The sequence below is a fragment of the Drosophila serrata genome, unplaced genomic scaffold (genome assembly GCF_035046125.1).
Source record: "Drosophila serrata isolate PLE 108 unplaced genomic scaffold, ASM3504612v1 contig_276, whole genome shotgun sequence".
NCBI lineage: Eukaryota > Metazoa > Arthropoda > Insecta > Diptera > Drosophilidae > Drosophila > Drosophila serrata.
In genome coordinates this window covers 7,268,877-7,290,008 of record NW_028257174.1, presented here as the reverse complement: position 1 = coordinate 7,290,008, position 21,132 = coordinate 7,268,877, and the positions used below count along the sequence as shown (strand labels likewise).

At 37.0% G+C, this 21,132-nt stretch overlaps 4 protein-coding genes across 5 annotated transcripts in view; 2 read left to right on the top strand and 2 right to left on the bottom strand.

Annotated features, from left to right (window-relative positions):
- Positions 1-236: 236 nt before the first annotated feature.
- LOC110181502 (NECAP-like protein CG9132) lies at positions 237-3,911 on the bottom strand. The gene is made up of 4 exons (XM_020949272.2): positions 3,557-3,911; positions 2,417-2,813; positions 2,144-2,343; positions 237-2,080 (listed from the first exon to the last, which is right to left on the bottom strand). Exons 1-4 carry the CDS (start codon positions 3,637-3,639, stop codon positions 2,023-2,025), a joined length of 738 nt encoding a protein of 245 aa, XP_020804931.1. The 5' UTR covers positions 3,640-3,911; the 3' UTR covers positions 237-2,022.
- Positions 3,912-4,007: 96 nt separating this feature from the next.
- LOC110181643 (uncharacterized) lies at positions 4,008-11,453 on the top strand. Its single transcript, XM_086835905.1, has 5 exons — positions 4,008-4,319; positions 4,380-5,557; positions 5,756-6,073; positions 6,140-6,354; positions 11,340-11,453. Exons 1-2 carry the CDS (start codon positions 4,125-4,127, stop codon positions 5,385-5,387), a joined length of 1,203 nt encoding a protein of 400 aa, XP_086692031.1. The 5' UTR covers positions 4,008-4,124; the 3' UTR covers positions 5,388-5,557; positions 5,756-6,073; positions 6,140-6,354; positions 11,340-11,453.
- On the bottom strand, positions 5,602-7,304 carry mRpL22 (mitochondrial ribosomal protein L22). The gene is made up of 3 exons (XM_020949459.2): positions 6,399-7,304; positions 6,130-6,343; positions 5,602-6,064 (listed from the first exon to the last, which is right to left on the bottom strand). The coding sequence occupies exons 1-3, from the start codon at positions 6,663-6,665 to the stop codon at positions 5,847-5,849; spliced, it is 699 nt and encodes a 232-aa protein (XP_020805118.1). The 5' UTR covers positions 6,666-7,304; the 3' UTR covers positions 5,602-5,846.
- The window catches only part of if (integrin subunit alpha inflated), a 32,317-nt gene continuing 22,524 nt past the window's right edge, over positions 11,340-21,132 (top strand). For both annotated transcript variants that reach the window (XM_020949456.2, XM_020949455.2), the window contains exons 1-2: positions 11,340-11,654; positions 20,751-20,881. In XM_020949456.2, coding sequence (XP_020805115.2) covers positions 11,464-11,654; positions 20,751-20,881 — 322 coding nt within the window. In that variant the 5' untranslated portion in view covers positions 11,340-11,463. The remainder of the gene's footprint in view (positions 11,655-20,750; positions 20,882-21,132) is intronic.

Below are 21,132 nucleotides of genomic sequence, written 5' to 3'. Positions count from 1 at the left end.
GGCAATATTTTATTCATTTGAAAAGATAAATTATAATGAATCCAAGTTAATAATATAAAAAAAATGTTTGTCTGCAAAGGGTATAAAGGACGTAAGGAAGCCTTTGTAGTTTGTCTACCCTTGTATTTTGTAATTGGAAATTGGATATCGAACATAAGTTAATGTTTGAAATATTCTTTCAGAATGATTTAAATTATGTTGGTATTAAAAAAAAAAAGTAACCACAATTTCACACATTGAAATTCATTGCTATTTTTATTTCGTATTTATATTAATTACATGTTGTATATATTTGGTGTATATATATATTTATTTATTTAAATATATATATAATTTTATTTCCATTTAATTTATTTCGTTTCTTGATTTTTGTTGACTGCTCAAAGCTGGCGAATATGTTCGTTTCGAAGGTTCTTTCGGTTGAGCTTAATAAAAAATATATTAAATATAAAAAAAGAAAACATGCCAAGTAAATAACTGCTAGATTACAGTGCGTTTGAAAAAAGATGGATAGATTCGTATTTAATCTAACAAATAAGCTGTTTCAATAAATTCACTGAGAGATCTTTTATTTCAAAAACAGAATCCTTATACGACCTGAATACAATTATTGGAATATTCTTTAAAAGTTGATGCAAATCGATATGGTTTCTAGTAAATATGGATTAATTACAGAATCTTCTAATCAATCCAGGAATGTTTATATAAACACTCCATAAAACGCACTGTTTCTAACAGTTATCCGTAACTATTCAAGTAAATATACTATAGATATAGCGATGAAAGTATGTGCCAGTTGCAGCTCTAATTATAAACATTTATGGAACAAATATATATAACTTTTTTTTTTTTTTTGTTTATGTGTTGTAACTTTTTCTTTGCCCCATTTTCGTTTTTTTTTGTTTTTTTTTTTTTTTAATTTCAGTTTCAAGGTTAATCATTTAACGGCAACAGAGAAACAAAGACACAGAGTCCTCCGGTGATTGAATTTTTGTTGGATCGAAACAAACAAGTTTAACAACAATTGAATTCAGAGCTAGCACGATTTCCTTCTCTACAAGTATGTGTGTGGTTTATTAAATACATATGGATATTTCTTCATATTGTATATTATATATATATATTTCATTTGATTTACTTAATTGCTAAGCATGTGTGTGTGTGTGTAGGTGTGTTGTAAACGAAACAAAAATATATATTTATATATGGATAATCTGTATTGTTTTGCGGCATGCCATATATAACTCGTGGATCTGATAGAATTTCAAGGGAGTGTTAACAATAAATTATAAATTGGTCAGTTACAACGATACTTTTATTTTTGTTTTGCGGAATGTCCTTTTATGTGTGTGTGTGTCAGAAAGTGTCAGTGAATAAGTACTCAAAAATTGAATAATTTAAATTAAACTCACTTTAGTAACGTGGTATTTAAACTTAGTTCACTTTCTCTTCATGTTTAGTTGCAATATCTCACGATTTAGGCTTTTAACAAATTACACTTTTGAATAGTTTAATTTTTATACTCGTTACTTTCTTTTCATTTATACAAATAACAACCAGACTAAATACATAGTTTTACTAAAAATCCCCGCCCACTGAGAACTCAGCCTCTTTTTTATTTATTTTTGTTTCAATTTCTCTTCTTTTACTTTCTTTTCCCATTTCTCCATCAAATAGAGCGAGTCAGAAAGATAGAGATAGAAAGCAAGACAGCAAGAGAGGGAGAGTGGTTGGGCGAGTAAGCTAATACACACTTTCATTTTAATTTAAAAAAAATATATATAAATGTTATCTTTAACGTTTTACGCTTGTCGGCGCTTCTGCTGAATGTTCTTTATGGATTTCCGTTTCAATTTTTGTGTAAGTGGTCGTGTTTTAAAATCGAAACCGAAAGAAAAACATGCGAATCAATATTGAATAATAATGTAGAAAGAAATCTGGTCAATCATCTTAAACCATAATGTTGGGGTAGAAAAAAAGCGCAGCAGCACCAGCAGGAGGAACAGGATGTTGTATGTCTATCTAGAACTGCACCCAGTTGGCGTTGGCATTGGCCGCGTTCTGTTGTCCCTGGTTGCCGCTAAAAGTATATGATATATACATAAATATTTATTTTCCGCCTTAATTTCCATTTAACACTTACCCTGCGGATGCATAATCGGTCCATTCGGAACCTCCGGCGGGTCTGTGGGCGGGCGAGACGCCGGGGCTTTGCCGCACCGTCGTGGCTGCTGCGGCCGGTGGTGGTGCAATCTTGCTTAAGCCACCGGGTGGTGGTGGCAAAACGCCCGATGATCCCTTGTTCTTCCCGGTGCGCGAGGATCCCTCGGAGCCGTCCTTTTTCTGCATTCAAAAAAGCGAAGAAGAGCTCGATAATTACGTAAACGAATTATAGTGACAAAATTAAGATACCCACCGTTATTCTCATATTGATCTTAATGGTCTCGCCCTCCTTGAATCCCAGATCCAGCTCCTGCTTGGGCTCTGATTTCTCCTTTTCGATTTGCTCCTGATTCTTTACCCACTTAAAATGATCCTGCAGCGCTACATTAAGGTCGAAGGAGTCCGATCGATCACCAAAACCCAAACCAAGGAATGCCGAGCGACCATTATCATCCTGGACGCGGATCACAAAGTACCGGGAGCTGTCGGATACTGCCTCAATGGCAACGCCGGGATATGTGTCGATGGGGCAGTTGGCAAACAATGCGCCACTGGTCTTGTCCTCCAGCTTCAGAATGCAGGCGGTTCCCTTAGCCACCAGCCGCATCCGGCCTGTCCAGGTGGGCTCCTTTAGATTCCAGTCTGCCGCTCTGTGTGGGGAAAATGGTTATCTGTTAACTCTTAAAACTGATTAGACTCTTTTCTAGGGAATTAAAATTAGACCGGTAAACTTGCTTGCTAAGATCATTTCATTGCATTACATTCATATGTACATATGTATATGTATAAATGTATATATGTATAAACCTCTTATCGTTCCTATAACGGGGCGGCTAGCTACCTTAACTTCGGAAAGTAATATGTTTTATGGGGGCTCAGGCATTCTTTGATTCAGTTAACCCTGCCGCCGCTAAACATTTATATTTATTCACCTGAGCGCAGTTGACTGTGAAATAAGTAGTGGTAGCAACAACAAAACGAAAACAAAGAAAGCATCAAAAACCAACAATTACACACACGCAGCCGAGCTTTTTCGTCTTTTTTTGTTTTTGGATACGTGTAAGGGAAAATGTACAAGAAAAACCACAAATATTTTTATTGTTGCAGCCTGCACACACCACACATCACACACACATAAAAAAAATCAATTGGAATTGAACTTCAAAAGAACAACAGCAACAACAAGTCGGGTGTTTTAACCTTGATTAAAAACATATTTTATGCATACACACACTTATGAGTGCAATGTGGGGGCGTCTCTCTAGCACTTGCATACGAAAAACTTTCAATTGTAGTAGAATCTCTCTCTGGCGAAAAGTGAAAAAATAAGCAATCACTTTTTTCGTTTCGTTTCGTGTCTTTTTGGGCCTTTCCCAGTGGCTTGTTGACTCACCTATAGCCTCGATTGCTGGCGCGCGGTGGTATTTTATAGATGAACACCTCCGGCTTGACGATCAGCACACTTTCGTATTCCATCTTATTACAAATTCAACTATCTTTGATTTTGTTTATTATCTGATTTTTGCCAAGTGTTTTTTTTTACTTGAGCTTTCAGCTAGTGTGACCCTTGGAACCTATGTGGAATATACCACGCGAACCAGCAGAAACATATACTAAATTACCACAATAGTGGTATATTTTATATTATTTATATTTCTTAACATTATAATTATCAATTTTAAAAATAAAACAAACATTTTTACATATTATTGATTTTTGAGACAGAAGACGGCATAAAAAATAAAAAATATCAACAATTTAAAATACCATTATTAAATGGTGCCCATAAAATACTGTGATAATCGATAAATATTTAAGTGATGCCCATCAAATACTGTTTAATAATCGATTGCCACTAGCTTGCCAGACGGTCACACTTTGTAAACAACACTTATCGATAAGCGAAATATACAGTTCCGGCATAAAAACAATTTGCAAATTGGGAAAAACATTTAATTAAAATGCCGCCCGGAACGCAAATAACGAGTGACAGTGACCTGGACGGTGTCCTGGAGGAGTTCAAGCAGCGCCAGGAGCGCCAAGAACGTCGCAATAGCGTTGGGAATGCAAAATATACATGCAGTATTGGGACTTGTGACGCCACCTTTAAGCGCTTGGACCAGTTGGACCGCCATGAATATCACCATACGGGAATCGTAAGCTCTACCAACACATCCAATAAATACATGGGCAAGCTTTAATGATTTCCCTTGCAGAAAAAGCACGCCTGCTCGCACGAGGGTTGCGACAAGACCTACTCGATTTTGACTCATCTGAAGCGCCATTTGCGGAGCACCCACGAAAGACCGGAGGCGGGGCCCCAGAAAACTGTTAAGTGCTTGCTGAATGAGTGCGAGAAGATGTTTATCTCCTTTAGCAATATGACGCGACATATGCGCGAGGCCCACGAGAGTCCGCGGGTCTATCCGTGCAGCCACTGCGACAGCAAGTTCTCGCAGAAATTGAAGCTGAAACGCCACGAGATTAGGGAGCACACGCAGGACTATCCGTTTCGCTGCTCAAAGTGCGCTAGGGGATTCTATCAGGAGTGGCAGCGCGAGAGTCACGAGGGCAGCTGCAAACTCTACACTTGTCCGTCGTGCCCCCTGACCTTCGAAAAGTGGTCGCTGTACACCAAGCATTGTAAGGACACACAGCACGGCAAGAATCGGCATCGGTGCGAGCATTGCGGCACTTGCTACAGCAAACCCAGCGATCTGAAGCAGCACATCGAGGCAAAGCACAAGGATTCGGAGTCGAGTTTCACCTGTACTGAGAAGGGATGCAATAAGACCTATTCCTACGAAAGGAATCTCCGCCAGCATGTATTGTCTGCTCATACTGGCAGGCGTTTCGAGTGCCAGGCCCTTGACTGCGGACGCTGCTTCAGCAGTGCCCAGAACCTGGCTAAGCATGTAGTCAGGGACCACGAGAATGCCAACGATAACCCAGACAAAGAGCAGGAAGTTAAAAAGAAAACAAAATCTAAGGAAAGTGCCAAAGACAAAAAATCGAAATCTCGAAAGCGACGTCGCGATGCTGGTCGCAGCAAGCAGTCCAGACTGTCCAAGCTAGCCTGCCTTCAGCTCAAGGATAAGGCTGAAGAGGAGGCGGTTAGAGAACGCGAACCGTTGGCACTGGAAAAGGTGACCCAGTCGCTGGAGGCTGATCCCGTCGAGGAGTTGCTAGCACAGACTCTACAAAACGAAGAGGAACTGGAGTAAGAAAGACAAAAATTCTAGATATATCAACTAAGATTAACAGAAAAGGAAGTGAATATAATACCTACAGTGGAAGTATGGTTCGAAATAATACCCAATCCTTACTGTTCAAAATCAATTTCGTACAAAAATCAACGAATAATCCGCTTTATAAATTGCGCTTTATAAACCAGGTAAAAACTACAAAAACCTTCTCTCCTAAAAAACTATGACCACCTTTCTCTATTTCTTAAATAAGTAATTTATTAATAAAAACCAGATACTTTCAACTAACATTAAATTTTAAAGTTACATAAAGCCAAATATTCCAATTAGTTTTCAAAAATTTCTCTTGTTTTTTTTTTTATTAAACCAATTTCTAAAAACAAAAGATATATACGTGGGATTGCGGAAAGACAGTAAGGAAAGGGAGCAGTACAATGGAAGGTGGATTGGCTGGACTTGGGAGAGGAGCAAATGGAACTAAAGCGAGTTGATGATCTTCCGACTGCGCATTTGCTCCAGCCAGTGTTCGTATTGCTGCTCCGGTGTCTGTGGCTCTTGGTAGTAGTGCTTTGGCGGCTCGCCCTCCTCCAGTCTCACAAAGTAGTGACAGTGCTTGTACTCCACGTGACCAAACCGACCACGGGCATGTCGCCGCATACCCTTAAAGACGCGTCCCTTGCCCACAAAGGACTCGGCTGGAAAAGGTAAGAGGCTAGGTGTATAAGCTTTCTATTCGTGTGGAATAATATAGTTTTCTTACCTATCCACAGATTGCTTTTGTATTCAACATTGTGACGCTGCACAGCCATTTCCTGGGCCTCCAGTATAGTCTCCTTCACGTCGGTCGCCCCCTTTTTGAGCACAAAATTCAGTTGCTTCAAGGCTTCATCAACGGACATACCCCGGACGAAGGCTGCGATGTACCACATTTTGTCCGGACTGTATTTAATATTGGAGCGCATATGGCAGACGTACTGAAAGGAAGGTATGTATTAAATGGTATTATCGTAGTGTATTCGTATTGCGTACAGCTTTGCGTGGCTCCTCGTCTGTTTCCTGCGGCGGATGCACTGTTTTGTTGTATTCCAGCCACTTTCGCGGCCCGTAATTGTGTTTGTTCCATTTGGCACACAGAATTCCGCCCGCAGCTCCCGTGTGAATAGATTTCTGATTGAAAGCAGGTGGCGACGATAGCTGGCTTAGCATAGGCGCTGGGGTATCTCCTGTTTTGAGCAGCGCCGCTCCTTGCAGCGGCTGCAAACGCAGCTGCGTCATCTGCCGGATCACCTTGTGCATCTTTTGTTTGTTTGTTAGATTCCTCTCAAGAAATCGTGGAAATTCAATGGGGGGATACGCAGACCTTTTCTTGGTCGCGTAATCTGGCAGCCAGTGTGGCCGTTGTTCGTTACAAAATACCAAGGGATTGTGGCTGCCAGCTGTTGAGCAGCGGCTGGTATTTTTTAAATCGAAAATAATTAAATGTCAAACTTTTGCAAAGCAATAAAAATATTAAAATTAAATTATTTATTATTTAATTTTAATATTTTGTTTTCTGAAGTTTAAACAATTATTATTATTATCATTCAAAGAACCTCTCTCCGATTATCTGGCAACATCGATAAATGAATCAAGTTGGCAGGCTTTTAGTTTGAGCCCTCCTTGTAACAAAACACCTTTTATTATGAAATTTAACTAGAACTGATTTATTTGGTATCTTAAATAATCAATATTCCATATATCTCGCGTCAAGAGAGAGCTTATTTTCAAGAGGCATCCCGTTTGAAGCCTCGCTCTTTCTCCCGCTCCCTCTCGCTCTCCCACTAGACTTCCAGTGGATAAAGCTCTTCAAGCCGCTTTCCCAAGCTTGTCTTAAGTCCCGTACCCTGCAGTACTCATTTTTCACCCTAATAATAAACACACTCCGCATCGTGAAAACCCCAGAAGTTAAACGTGTGCAGTTTTAAGTGCGATTATCGGTATTACCGCGTGCCGCCCTCATTCAAACCCTCCTCCGATTATCTGGCAACGCCGACAAAACGTAGTAGTGATGTGGCTAGGCCCGAAAGTATCTCACGGATTGCCGTCAATCCGCCACTCGTTCGCGTTGAAACCCATCAGATGGTCGTCGTGCGGAGCGCGAGCGAAATTCGAATCCAGTCGAGAGCGCCCGATTTCAAAGATTTAAATAAACGATCGTGTGCATATGCAAATGTAATTTGGTAATTAAAATGCGAAAAGCGAAGCTATTTCTGTGCGATTTTGTTCGTTCGTTTGTTTGTTTGTTTGTTGGTGTGTCGGAAACGTCAGTGGATTTGTTTGTTTTTAAGTGGCATTGCTCAGCCTCAGATAGCCGGCAAATTGCAATAAAATAACAAATATTAAATCAAAATCAAACCGATTATTAGCAAATTCAATTCCAAGCACCATGTTGTGTTATATATATATGTTTATATGTTTTTTTTTTTTTTGTGCGGAAGGCTATGGAATTTTAAGAAAATTCGAAATGGAATGCATTTTTTGAATTGGAAAGATGCTTAATATTTTTTATTTTAATACAACAATTTAAAGGAATTTCCTAAACTAAATAAATGAAGAACAGGTTGTCTAATTAATTTACTTCAAACATTTAAATATTAATGATATATTAATAACAAACAAATATTCTTTGAATCGATATACTTAATGACAAATCAAAAAAGCATTAATTTTAAATCGGAAAGCTGTTCTTTGCTAGTTTTTATAATAATATTTATTTATAAAATTTTGAAAAAAAAAAAATGTCAAAAATGCCCAGATCGATTCGCCTGTTCATGCTGATCAAGAATATATATGATTTATAGGGTCGGAAATGTCTCCGTCATTTAGTTTTAAGCTTCTGACTAAAACTAGAATACCCTGCAATGTTATTAACAGCTTAAACAGTACCCTTTTTGTTTTAAATAAATAAAATAAATTATTTAGGTTGCTTTTGAAGTAAAATAATAAGTAAGTTAGTAATAAAGATATTAAAAGTAAAGTAAAGTTAAGTAGCTTCTTTGCTAAGTTATACAGAAATAAGACCACCAAAAGGGTATAGAAATTGAGATCTGTGCAGTTTCATTTATGCAGCGATGCTTCCCACACAACACCTTAAAGTCTATTTCCTTTTTTTTTGTTTCGAGTGGGAAGCCCGAACATAGATAATGAAAAAATAAACTTTGCTATCATTTTGGCCGTTAGAGAGCTTTGAGATTGTGTTTCTCCTCTCTGCCGTGTCTCTGTCTCTCACCTGTGTAGGCGATCTGGCTGGCTCAGCGCTGCTGATGCCTCTATGTATCTGTCTGCCTCTGAGATGTATCTAACAGATACAACAGTGTTTTTTGCTCGCGTAGTCGGTGCCTAAATGCTGCTGCGTTCACTGCTAAGGTAGAGCACGGGCACGAGCCGTAGCACGAGCTAACTCGTTAAAATAAAAACTAATTAACAACTAGTCGAGTTGCGATAAAAAACAAAATAATAAAAATAATAAATAAATACCGCGACGCGCTTTTAACACATTTTTTTGTTCGAGTGAAGAAACCCAGTGCAAAAATAATCATAAAAATAAAATAAATAAATCAAATATTCAAAGCAAAGACAAGCATTTATGCTAAATCAATACAGTGACTCAATATGCAGCTTTAAACCTCGATCTCAGCTCTTTTTTGGCCAGTGTAGGCAAAAGATCTCTATATGCACGTCTCTCTATATATGTACATATATATATAAATATATATAGATATACACCTAGTTATAGGCAGTGCTGGGCGTAGCTCGCAGCATCAGTATCCAACTTTTCAATTTATTTTTAGACAAATGATGTTTTTTTGTATTTCTGCTGCCGTTGCCTGCCACTAATTTGATGTGTTTTTTTTTTTAAGTTTTTGTATCTGCACCATCTGTCTTTTTTGGTTCTAAAAGAAACTCCAGTAAAGATTTGAAGTATTAGCCCAAATATCCATAAGGATAAATCATTTATAAATAATCTTTAAGAAATGATTTCATTTCAAAACCCAGTCTAGATTTAAATTCAAACTATTTGGCTTCTAAGAATTTCTCTCAATTTCTATACATTTCTTTCGATTTCTCCAACTCCCCGGTCTACGCAAGTCTTTATGCAAATTTGCAACTAGCAACGCTTGGCTTACAAATGAGTTTTTTTCTTGTTTCGAATAAATTTCGAATTTTAGTTTTCTTTTTCTTAACTTTTTTATTTTTTTGTTTGCAATTTGTGGCCTACACACTTTTAACGGTCGCCCAGGCATTTTAAATGCAACTCATGTGATCAATTGTTAACTATGTATATATGTATATATGGATATAGATATATATGTTTATATTCCCACACCATATGGCGTTCGTTCTACAATCATTTTTAAAATTATTTATTTCTATGAATGACAGGGGCGATAGAGTCTCTCAATGAACTCGTGTGGCGCTCATACACTTGATGGAAAAACTATACACATGAAGGATATATAAATATAAGTAAAGATTGTGTAGATGTAAACGGTGGAGAGCGGCAAATGAAAATGTGTCAAATGTCACCTGCACTAAAACATAAACGCCCACGCAGTTGACGCCTACGAATTGTTTACATATTTATTTTCTCATTGAAAATGCAAGGCAAGGGAAACTTGGTCACATTAACAGAAAAAAAGAGACCTGAAGGCTTAAAACAAATTAAGTTTTTATAAAATTATATAGTTTTCATTGAAATTTAATTCATTTTTTTTGTTCAGTTCATAATAAAATGAAATTAAAACGAAACTGTATTAATAGTACCTGTATACTTTTCTTTATTTATTTCTTTCTTAGAAAGTTTCATATTTATTTATTTAACTTCCACTGGATTTTGACAAATTAATTATCTTTATTAACCACAATTGAACCTTTCATTTTCCTTGAAAAATTTAAAATATTTCGTATCTCCTTTGCATTTTTTTCTTACTTTTATTGATCTTGACATAAAACACATTTTTTTCTTAACTTATTTCCCGTGTGTGTGTGTGGGAAGGGCTGTCCGTCTGGTTTTTTGTGGCCTGTCCGTTATTTAGATGTTTTTTGAACAACCTGTTTTTTTTGGCGGACCATTACGTCATTGAAATGAGATGCTGAACCGAGTAGAACGCCAAAAAACTTAAAAGCAAACAAACACGCAGAAGAAACCGTCAACAAATCTGATTTCAAAACTGATTTGCCAAAAAAAATAACAAACAAAACGACTAAATGTTACCCCTGTTTAACAAAGAAAATTCTTAAAATATTAATAAAATAATGTGAAACATGTAAAAATATTTAATATGAAAACAAATAAAACCAAAAACCAAGCAAATCTAAGATTTAACCCAAGCAAATTCAAAGAAAACTTTAATGGATTTTTAAATAAAATAATATAAAATTGTAAATAAAAAATATGTTGTGAGTGATTTAAAAGTTAAAGAACATGTGTGGATGATATAATAAAATCTTATTCGTTTTCCCATACATTTTTTTGCTGTCATTGAAAACGCAGACGCAGAGTTGTGAAAATAAATGGAAAAGTGTAATAAAGACCAATTTGGGCTATCGTAATTGCCTCGATATCCGACCAGCCCTAACCACCCCGCCCACCTATGCGGTGGCGGTGGCTCAAGGCCGCCAGATTTCGTTGCTGAGATAGAGGAGATATTGTGGGACAACACACACACACAAAAATACACACACCACACTTTGAGATCGGAGAACTGAGAGTTGAGAGCTAGCTGCCTGCTGCTGCTGTTGCTCTTTGCTGAGTTGAAGAATATTTGTTTTTATATATTTTTTTGTCGTTTTTTTTCCACACTGATTTTTGTGCTCAAGCTTTTTTCGGCCAAGGTTGGATTTTTATATAAGAAAAATAAAAGCTTGACGCCGCTGTGTGTTGTATATTCTGACCATATGTTTATAGTAATTCTCGATCTCGATCGACAGCTGTGAAGATGCAAGCGTGAAATAGCCCGAGTTTCTTGATGCAAGTCCCACGAAATCGAAACAATCAAAAGTTTATTAAAGAAAATAACTCAAAGTGAAAAATCGCAACCAAAATACGTGCAGGATGAGGACAAAAATGAACGTGTCCTGGCCATGGAGCATCCTGCTGCTGCTAATCGCCGCCATATCCTTCACCGATGGCTACAACATCGATCTGCCCAGTTATGTTCGCTTCCGGCAGGCCACCAATTCCATGTTTGGATTCAGCATTGCAATGCACAAGGCACGCAGCAATTTCTTCAGCAATCAGAACAAGTGAGTAGAGAGTATATAATATATAGTATTTAATTCATAAATCCGGAAATTATCGGGTTTCAGAGATATGTCACCATAAGAAGGTTGGAAATGCGCCAAGCTGCAATCATTTCCCTTTCAGTATGATAAAATGGAATATCCCTCATTTATTTCGAGAGTACAAAGTCTTGATTAACATGACTAAAGTCCCGACTGAATCATTTATCTTACATTTCACTGAGAGAAAAGAAAGTGATTGGGAAAGTTTTATAAATAGTAGTAGTACCAATGCAGGGTATTATAATTTCAGTTAGAAGATTCCAAAATAGTGAAGGAGTCATAGGGACAGCCCTATAAATCATATATATTCTTGATCAGCATGAGCAGGCAAATCGATTTAGACAAGTTAAAAAGAAAAAATTTGTTCTAATGTTTTTTTCCAAAATTTTATAAGGGGTTACATCGTTAAATTTTTCAAAAAATTTCAATTTTTAAAATTTAAAATTTATTATGCAACCTAAAAAAAATTAGCACAGCAAAACTTTCCGAATTGAAATGAATGCATATTTGACTTAGTTATTATCAATCGAAACTGCAAGTGTATTCAAGCTTTGGCTTTTCTAAGTAAAATTTCTTTCTATTTTAAAATGTATTAATTATTACCATTTTTTTACTTAAAATATACAATAACTGCATTTTTGTATAGTGAAAATATCCCCAATTATCATTGAATACACAAAAGAATTTTTTTTGGCTGTATTAAAAAGATTGTACAAAGAAAAAGGAGATGATTTACTGATGTCAGCTTTATAAATTAAATGTTTATGTTTATTCAAATACATATGTGCATGTTTATAATGTATTTTATATTTTATTATATTCATATATATATATATAAATAAATAAGTATATATTATATTCATGTACATTTGTTTATAGTTATATGCAAAGACAAAGCAGATTGCTTAGGACTTACCGAGATTGCTTAATATCTATATCTATATTTTTAAAAAGTTTGGGTGTTAAATATTGCCTCTTCAAATATATTAAATTTAACTTTTTCTTTTTGCTTTTCCTAAAATTAATAAGCTCGGGAAAAAATATTTAAAAAATGTAAAGATTAAAGAATATATATCTTTGTTATTATATTCTTTATCAACATTCCAAGTATGAAGTATAAGATGTCTTTAGTATATATTTTTTTTAAGCCAATTATAATATTTTAATGCTGTTTAAGTAACATCCAATTGACTTGACAGCTTTTCAAGTTATTTGACATCTTTTGAGATAATTTCTGCTATTAAAAAAATTGATTTAAATGTCATTTGTGAACAGTCTCTCAGCTGCATTGATAGATAGACACTCGGCGGTGCCGCCTTCTTGTGCAGAGCCCGTCAATTCAGTCCTAAACGATAATGTTGACATTATAATCTCTGCAGAGATTCTAGCTATCTGCACTATGCTCTCGTGCTGGGAGCCATTGATGGCACTTCCCCTATTTCAACGAGCGTGTAAATATGCATTCAGAATGCTAAACGCCATTAATTTCAATCTCTCGAAGATAGCGGAGGCCCGTCTGCAGATTGTGGCTGCAATTGCTGGAGATTCATTGATAAATTTACGAGTTTCCCCATTAATATATACTACTTTATATGTTGTACACACTTTAGACTTTTATCGAGTGCGACGGGGTCCTGACCCCAACCAAAAAGAAAATTGCAATAGAAGGAAAAATATTGCCCCAGTCCAGGCCGCCTCACCCAACACTTTCCAATAGTATCCCATGTGAACGGCTCTCTTGGTTCGTTCAATATTCTGATCGATAGCCTCTGTGAACTTAGGCTGGGTCTCAGTCTCAGTCTTAGTCTCAGGCTCAGCTCGCTGAAGCGTGTTAATCAGTATAGTCTCAGTCTTAGTCTCAGTTTTGCACTTGGAGAAAACTATAGCACTTTTAATTATGCGAAGAAGCCTAGATTAATGGCGGAAATCGGATAGAAAACTATGAAAAACTGAAGAAAACTCAGAAAATGCAGTTACAATGGTAAAAGTATCTTTAGATATTTCAGAAAAGTTTAAGCAATGTTTAAGGAACATTTTCTATAATAAAATATATTAATTTTCAGTGTATTATAGTACTTGAAATTAGATTTTTCGCACGTTCACTGGATGGTCGAAAAAGCTGGTGTTGTTCGTATAAGACGACGAGGTCGTAGCTAAAAGATACTTCATAGAGAGAGTGCCTGTTGAGGGTATCGGAGCAACAGCATCTGGCCGCTAGGTGTGTGAATGGCCTTTGAGTCGTCGTTTGCACTTCTTTCTCTTCACTACTCCTAGCCATAATCCATATACATACACTCACACACCTCACTCCCCACTCCAAACTCCAAAGATACAGATACGAAGCGCGCTAAGTGCATTTTAAAAGCAACGAAAATTATTTAAATGCAGCGTTAAAAATGTTTACAATTCAATAAACAGACGCAAACATACAGCCTGAAGTAGAGGAATAAAGAAGATCTTTGCCCATAAGATACACAGTAAGAAGTACATAGAAGAATTAAGAAGATCTTTTCCCAGAAGATACAAAGATACACAGTCAGTTGTAGATACAAATAAAGGCAGCGAACAATAAAAGTTAGCATCATGCGACTTATAACCCAAGTTGCTTGTGAACTCTGGATGCTCTATACCATATCTGAGAAGTACTATATGTAACTCAGAGAATGTATCTCAACGCATGTATCTTTCCCCAGAGAAAAGTGAAGCGCAGAGAGAGAGAGAGAGAGTGAGAGATTGACCGAGCTCGTGTTTTGTCAAATTATGTGACATTATAAGTCTATATATAGCTTATTACCGGTACAACCTTGATAGCACTATCTCAATACCAGAATGCTCTATATACTTTAAAATATTCATAATAAATATGTAAAATAAATCGGAAAACTGTGAGCTGCTCAAGTCTGAGCTATTTGCTTTTGCTTTAAAAGCTTGAAATTACCTGAAACCATTCTGCAGCCACTCAAAAGAGATAATTGTGTGTTGACAGTCCACAAATAAAAGAAACAATCCGAGGCAAGCGTAGAGCGAGGGGTATTTGCTAAGTAACTAGTTGTGGTTATTGTCTATAAGACAGTATATGTGGTTTGCCCTGAGTGCAAAGAGCCAGCAATTAATACAGCATCCGTGTATCTGTATCTGCAGACGACGAGGCTTTTGTGCTTGCTATGCCGCCTCCGATTTACCTTGTATCTCTATCTCTACCTATAGTATTTTGTATCTGCACCTGCAACTCTCCGTTTGACATACTTCGCTTGAGCTATTTACGGGCCAAGTGGAGTGTGTCCAAGCCAAGCCAAGCCAAGGTTGTCGCAGCTTCACCCAATTGGCCAAATAAAGTCGTTTTGTCCGTTAACCAGAACGAGAGTGGATGGCGGGCACAGGTTCAGGTTTCCTTATAGACGCATATAATGGCTCTCTCTCTCATTAGCTGTTCGGCCATCGGATTGACCCCGTTCCCCCAAAGATCTCTAGCTGCTTTTGGGCCTGCCTAGATCCTTTAATGTTCTGCCAGAGTATCCAGTATCTATATCCAGTATCTAGTATCTAGTTCAGTCTCAGTAATCTCTCACTAGCCGTATTTGATAAGCGCGTTCTCAGTGTTACAGAATAAGTGTCTCTTCATTGCATTTACCACTGAATGCCGAAACTCGGGAATCTTCCCCTTGAAATACATCTTATTTTTAGATACTTCTAGTGTGGCGTGGCCCACCTACGTTGCTCCAGCTCTCCGATCATTAGCTCCGGCTGTTCTTGCAGCACACACTCGTTCTGCCCATAGATTCTGGGTCTCCAGTAAGTGGGTTCCCTGGGCCTAGGACTGGGCAATCCATCTATTGCATAAACTATTGTCAGCTGCAGCTGTGCCACCGCCACCGTCGCCGCGGCAATGAGATCGTGTCGAGCGTTTATCCATCCACCAAGTCGGGTCGCCTTTTGTTGTGGTTATGAAATAGCAAAAAAATAAATAAGAGACGAAAAAAAAACAGCCGCAGACAATGAAAAATGTAATTGATTTCAAATATTTCTGCGGTACGTACACGGTGAAAAAACAAAGGATCATTGCTAGACCAGAAAATTAACGCAAATTATTCGATTTCAAATCGAAAATTTAGACTCTTTTTCAGCTTTGATTGATAAAGTTTATTTTTATGCAATTACAATTTTTATTTTATTTTTTTTAAATATATTTAATATTAATAATGTCAATTCAGCGAAACATATATGCTTTCTATGGTAAATGTGTAAAAAACGTAAATTTTAATTTTTTGAATAGATTTTTTCATATTAAAATCTTTAATACTTGACCAGCTCTAACCAATTATAACCCGTTCTTAAAAGAATGTTGTCTTTAGCTTTGCACAATAATTCACAAGTGGTTCTAGTCCTAACCTAGTGACACTCAATCTGAATGGTGAGGTGGCTTAGTATTCGGATACTGAAGAAGAAAATATATAAAATATTTTACTTGCTTAAAATATCGAAGAATCAACCTAAACTATTAGTGTGTTGTACCTCACTCAGTGCCCACTCAGAGTTTCTGTTTGGTTTTTGGCCGTTGGCCGCCTTAATTGCCGCTTGATTGCGGACTCCCAGCAAAGATAGACATCAGAGATCGTCCATTACCGATTACCGATAGACGATCAGCGATCAGTGATCAGAACTACCGATCAGCTGGCGTGCAGGGCCTGCAGGCAAAACGGAAGTGTCAATGTGTTAAATATTAAAAAAAAGGCAGGAAAACCACACACGCCCAAACAATAGACACCCGAGAGAGGGACCAAGTCAGGGACTTAAAACACATTTAGGTAAATGGTACGGGGAAAATGGTAATGGAAAATGCGTACGGAAAAGGGACAAACAACAGCAGAGTGCAGGGCCAGAGTCACATTCAGCCGTCACCCATGCCTGTCACGTGTGCCCGAAGGTTCGCTTTATTTTATCCGACCTCCGGGAAAATATTGGTAGGCGCACACACATGTTTAGCGCCGACACGCCCTCGCCTTTGCCCACTTTTCCGGCATTATTTTGCACTTTCCCAGTCGATTCCCCTCACCCTCATACATATGGGAGATCCGATACGATCCGTTTCGAGACGATCGCTTTGGTTCCCTGTAAGTGTGTTAAACACACAATATATGTACATATATATATGATTATAACTACCCCTTTGCTTTCGGTTTTTGAAAAGGTTTTCAGCACAGTGTCTGTTGAAAGTCTTTGCTCGAGAGCGACAGCTCCCAGCGGAAGTTGGGTTCAAAGTTCTTACTATAACAAAAGCCGTTGACTCGGGGAGATATTGAAATGCACTGTAACAGATTCTTTAGTTCTCTATTGTTTGGGATAAAGTTTATTTCTGTTTATATTTTTAAATTGGATAAAATTTTGTAAATATTTAAAATTGAAGAAACCCTTACATTGGGCAACTAGATAGAATATATATTCTGTAAACTATACAATAAAATGACTATTTAGTTTGTCCAATATACTGCCCGTCCTATGCCTCTCCTTTGTCTAACCTTCTGCCCCTTTAAATATATGTTTTTATAATATTTCTTTAATATCTCTGACAAATGATCCTGTTCCTAAATTTTACATCTGCACTCTCTCCACCGCCACTGTAGAGTGTCAGTTCAGGCAGGAAGCATGGGCCTGCGCATGCGCAGCCTCTCACCCACGTCACATCGACATTCAAGAAAGAGACTGGGACAGGGAATTGGAATTGGAACTGGATACGGGGAGTGGGACTAGAAATTGCACTGGGGACCTGAAAAAGAATATACAAGAATGAATACGAGTGTGGGTCTGTGTGAGTGTGTTCATGAGCACTCGTGCCTGTCACATCCTGCGAGCATGTGTTCAACGGAATGACTCGGAAGTCGGACTCCAGGGCTCAGGCACCAAAGCAATTTTCGACACAAAAATGTTATTTTTAAAACATTATTTTTATTGTGGCTGCTGCACGCGACGACGCTCAAGTCGAAGTTAAGACTGGAACTGAGACTGAGACTGAGAATATACTCAATTTAGCATTCAAGGCGCGATCATGGCAAGTCCTATCCTATTTTATTGTATTCTCCTTCTTCAATTCTTCGAATCTCTTGAATTACCGGGTCTGAGTTTGGTTTTCAAAGTGAGACTGAGACATGTGTGCGGAAAATTGGTTTTCAAAATAACCTTACCCATATACTACTTCCTTTTAAATTGATACATTGACCTGTGGCGGAATAAAAAACAAAAACAGCCGCAATTGTATTTGAGGGGAAGATGTGCCTTTTTGTTGGCTTGGCGCCTGGCCTGATGTTATTTTTTCACTCTTCTTCAATTGAGTTGCATTGATTTTGATTATTCTCTCAGTGACTGAATCGATCGGTTTGTGTTTGTTTGATCTTTCCACGGTCCACTGGCCCTCGAATAATAACGCATTCTAGCCGCTTGACGCGTGCTCTTCAATTTACGAATACAAATAAATTACGTAAGCCTCGGCTTTGAATTAGTTTGGCAATGGTTATGGGACTCGGAATTATTTCAAATTAATTTTATGCATATGTGAATCAAGAATGATAAGATATAGGAGAAACACATTAAGACTGGCAGTTGATTAAAAATTTGCTTAAAGAAAACATTGCATTCTTGGAAATGACTCAAATACACAAAAAATATATGAATCAATCAGCAAAGAATGATTTCCATTGATTGTTTTCATTATTCACAACACTCGTTCGCAGAAAAGTGAGAGAAAATGCAATAAGTGGGTGGAGAATGTCTCACTTGGACCAGTTTTGGTTTAAATTCTTTTTTTTTCTCTCATTTTTGTATCTGTGTGTATTTGCTCATAAATTAATATTAATTGTTTGCCCGCGAGAGAATGATCGAATCGAGTTTCTGAATGTTATTCGATGGATGCCAATGATGTCAGCTTTTTAGCAAAAAAAAAAAAATTAAATAAAAAGAAGTAAGACAAAAACGTAGCTTCAGTGAAAAATAGAGCTTAAGTAGTAAAAATAAAAGAGCTTTTTTGTAATACCTTGAACTGGCGAAACTTGAGTTTCTACTCTCAGCTCTCCCTATTTGTTTATCTAAAAAAATATAAAGATACATGTATTTATTTACTTGATGCATACCAAATGTCCAACGTAGAATCGCAAGCTTGCGATCATCAGAAGGCCCGCTTCATTCATTTATTTAGTGATCCAACTCACCCAGTTCTTTATTTTTTTAAGAGGCACACTGAAATAATAAAAATATATAATAAAATGATTAAATATGATAGTTTTCTTGGGTAAAATAAACAGAAAATAATTAAAGTAGCTAAGAAATAAATATCATTAAATAAATATGATGAAATAAATATAATAAAGAACTATATCCTATGGCAGGAATGAAAGGATTTAATTTTTTACAACTAGTATTATTTATTTCAAAACCTTTTTAATAGCATTTGTAATATTTTTTTAGGTGTTTCCATTCATAGGAAATTCAGTTCGCGATCTTTTTCGCTTTATTCTGTATTTTTTTTTGTTTTTTGAATCGTCCATCGCTCCCTCTCGAGTTTCACGCATATGTGCGATTTTTGCTTTAGTGAAGCGTCAAATTGTTGCATGTGGGTTGGCTATATGTGGTTGCAGGTCGCCCAAACGGGGGAGGATATCGGCCAGAAGGGGGTTACAAATGGGTCGGAGGAGGGCGTCTTTTAATCAACTCTGAAGTGTTTGATTTGGAAACGTTTGCGGCATCAGCAGCGGCGGCATATGCCTTGAATGGCATTCATCTGTAGATGTGCAGAGAGAGAAAGAAAAGGTGTTTAAAAAACGTTTTTAAAAATGTATTAAAACAATAAAATGCACTAAATTTATAAATCCCTGCAATTTTGTCGATAAATCAAAGTTTAAAAAACTCATAACTAAGCCAAAAATGCATTAATTTTAATTCGGAAAACTGAACTATGTTAGGCTCTAGTAGGTTAATAACTCTGCATACTCAATTTGGACTTTAAAAAAAATTAAAATTTTTGTTGAATTTTTGACAATTTTAACCCTTATAAAATTTTGAACAAAAATTATCAATTTTTTTTCTCTTCCCAACATGGCTAGAAAGATTCGCCTGTTGTTGCTGATCAAGAATATATATGATTTATAGGGTCGAAAATGACTCCTTCACTAATTTGCAGGCCTCTGACTAAAAGTAGAATACCCGGCAAGGGTATAAAAATATATCAAAGTATATCAGTTCGAAGACCGAATGGGATATTCCTTTGTCCCATAGCTAGCTTTAAATGAAAAAGATAATCTGATAATATAATATATGGGTAGATGTCAGGATATTTTACATCCTTATTAGATAATAAACGACAATTACTTCAAGAATTTTTATACCTTAAGTTTGACTTCTAAATAAATACTTACAAGTACTCCTGACTCTATTTCTATGCTTTTTTATACAAATTCTCCTATATTTTTTCCCTCAGTGCACACATTCACTTTCCGTTTGATTATTTTCAATTTAAATGAAGGCCTATTTAGTGCACCCTAGGGTTAAAGCCGACCGAAAGACTCAAAGACCAAACCGGGCACCCATTCGCCGGCACTTCCGCATTCAAAAGCCATTCAACGACAGCTGCCAATGTGCGTGCCATGATGAACTGCTGCCAGGCTGGACCTAGGGCACCACTAGAACCATCAGAACCATCAGAATAACCAGAACCTGACTACCAGAGTCACGAGAAGCAAAAGGGAGAAGGGATCGCCTCTGAGAGGGTGCTCGGGTGCGGGTCGACTACCGATCAAATTAGGGAGGTTTGTTGAGGAAATATTTCAAGAAATTCCCATTTCGAGTGTACAAAGAAGGGTATTAGTCTTGAAATAAAGAAAACAAATGAAGGTTAATAAGGGCTAAGCATGATATTGCAAATAACAGTTTTTTAATGGAAATTTAAGTGATCAGAAGTGAAATTTAAAGGAAGTAATGATGTAGTGAAGTTTTCTTAAAATGTTGTTTATATTATTCCACCATATAACCCATTTTATATACTTATAATTATATAATTTTTATCTCTTTCAGCTGCAGCCTGATTGTTGGAGCACCCCAGTTGGACACCTCCCGTTACCAGCCAGGTGTGGAGGTGGGCGGCGGTGTCTTCAAGTGCAGCATGAACGATGATGACTGCAAACTGGTGACATTCGATTCGAAAGGTAAGTCATTTAATTTTTTATATTCTTTTTAAGATACTTTTGCCGGCGCCTTGGGTCTGGCGCCAGTGAGAGAATCACAAATTGCAATTAGTTTATTTATGGCCTACACGCATGCGCAACTCTTTAGTATGCAAAATGCAAAGAATGCACAACGTGCACTCAAGGCAGCAACAATAATGGGAAGAGATACAATATATCTATAGATATATGTTTAGAAAAATACATATAAAACTATATATGATAAAGTAGAG

Coding starts and splice junctions, on each gene's coding strand:
- LOC110181643 (XM_086835905.1), top strand. CDS start 4,125: ATGCCGCCCGGAACGCAAATAACGAGTGACAGTGACCTGGACGGTGTC. Junction 4,320..4,379: donor AATATCACCATACGGGAATC/GTAAGCTCTACC, acceptor TTTCCCTTGCAG/AAAAAGCACGCCTGCTCGCA.
- mRpL22 (XM_020949459.2), bottom strand. CDS start 6,665: ATGCACAAGGTGATCCGGCAGATGACGCAGCTGCGTTTGCAGCCGCTG. Junction 6,344..6,398: donor ACGAGGAGCCACGCAAAGCT/GTACGCAATACG, acceptor CCTTCCTTTCAG/TACGTCTGCCATATGCGCTC. Junction 6,065..6,129: donor CAAAAGCAATCTGTGGATAG/GTAAGAAAACTA, acceptor TACCTTTTCCAG/CCGAGTCCTTTGTGGGCAAG.
- LOC110181502 (XM_020949272.2), bottom strand. CDS start 3,639: ATGGAATACGAAAGTGTGCTGATCGTCAAGCCGGAGGTGTTCATCTAT. Junction 2,814..3,556: donor GCCAGCAATCGAGGCTATAG/GTGAGTCAACAA, acceptor TTCCCCACACAG/AGCGGCAGACTGGAATCTAA. Junction 2,344..2,416: donor AGATCAATATGAGAATAACG/GTGGGTATCTTA, acceptor TTTTGAATGCAG/AAAAAGGACGGCTCCGAGGG.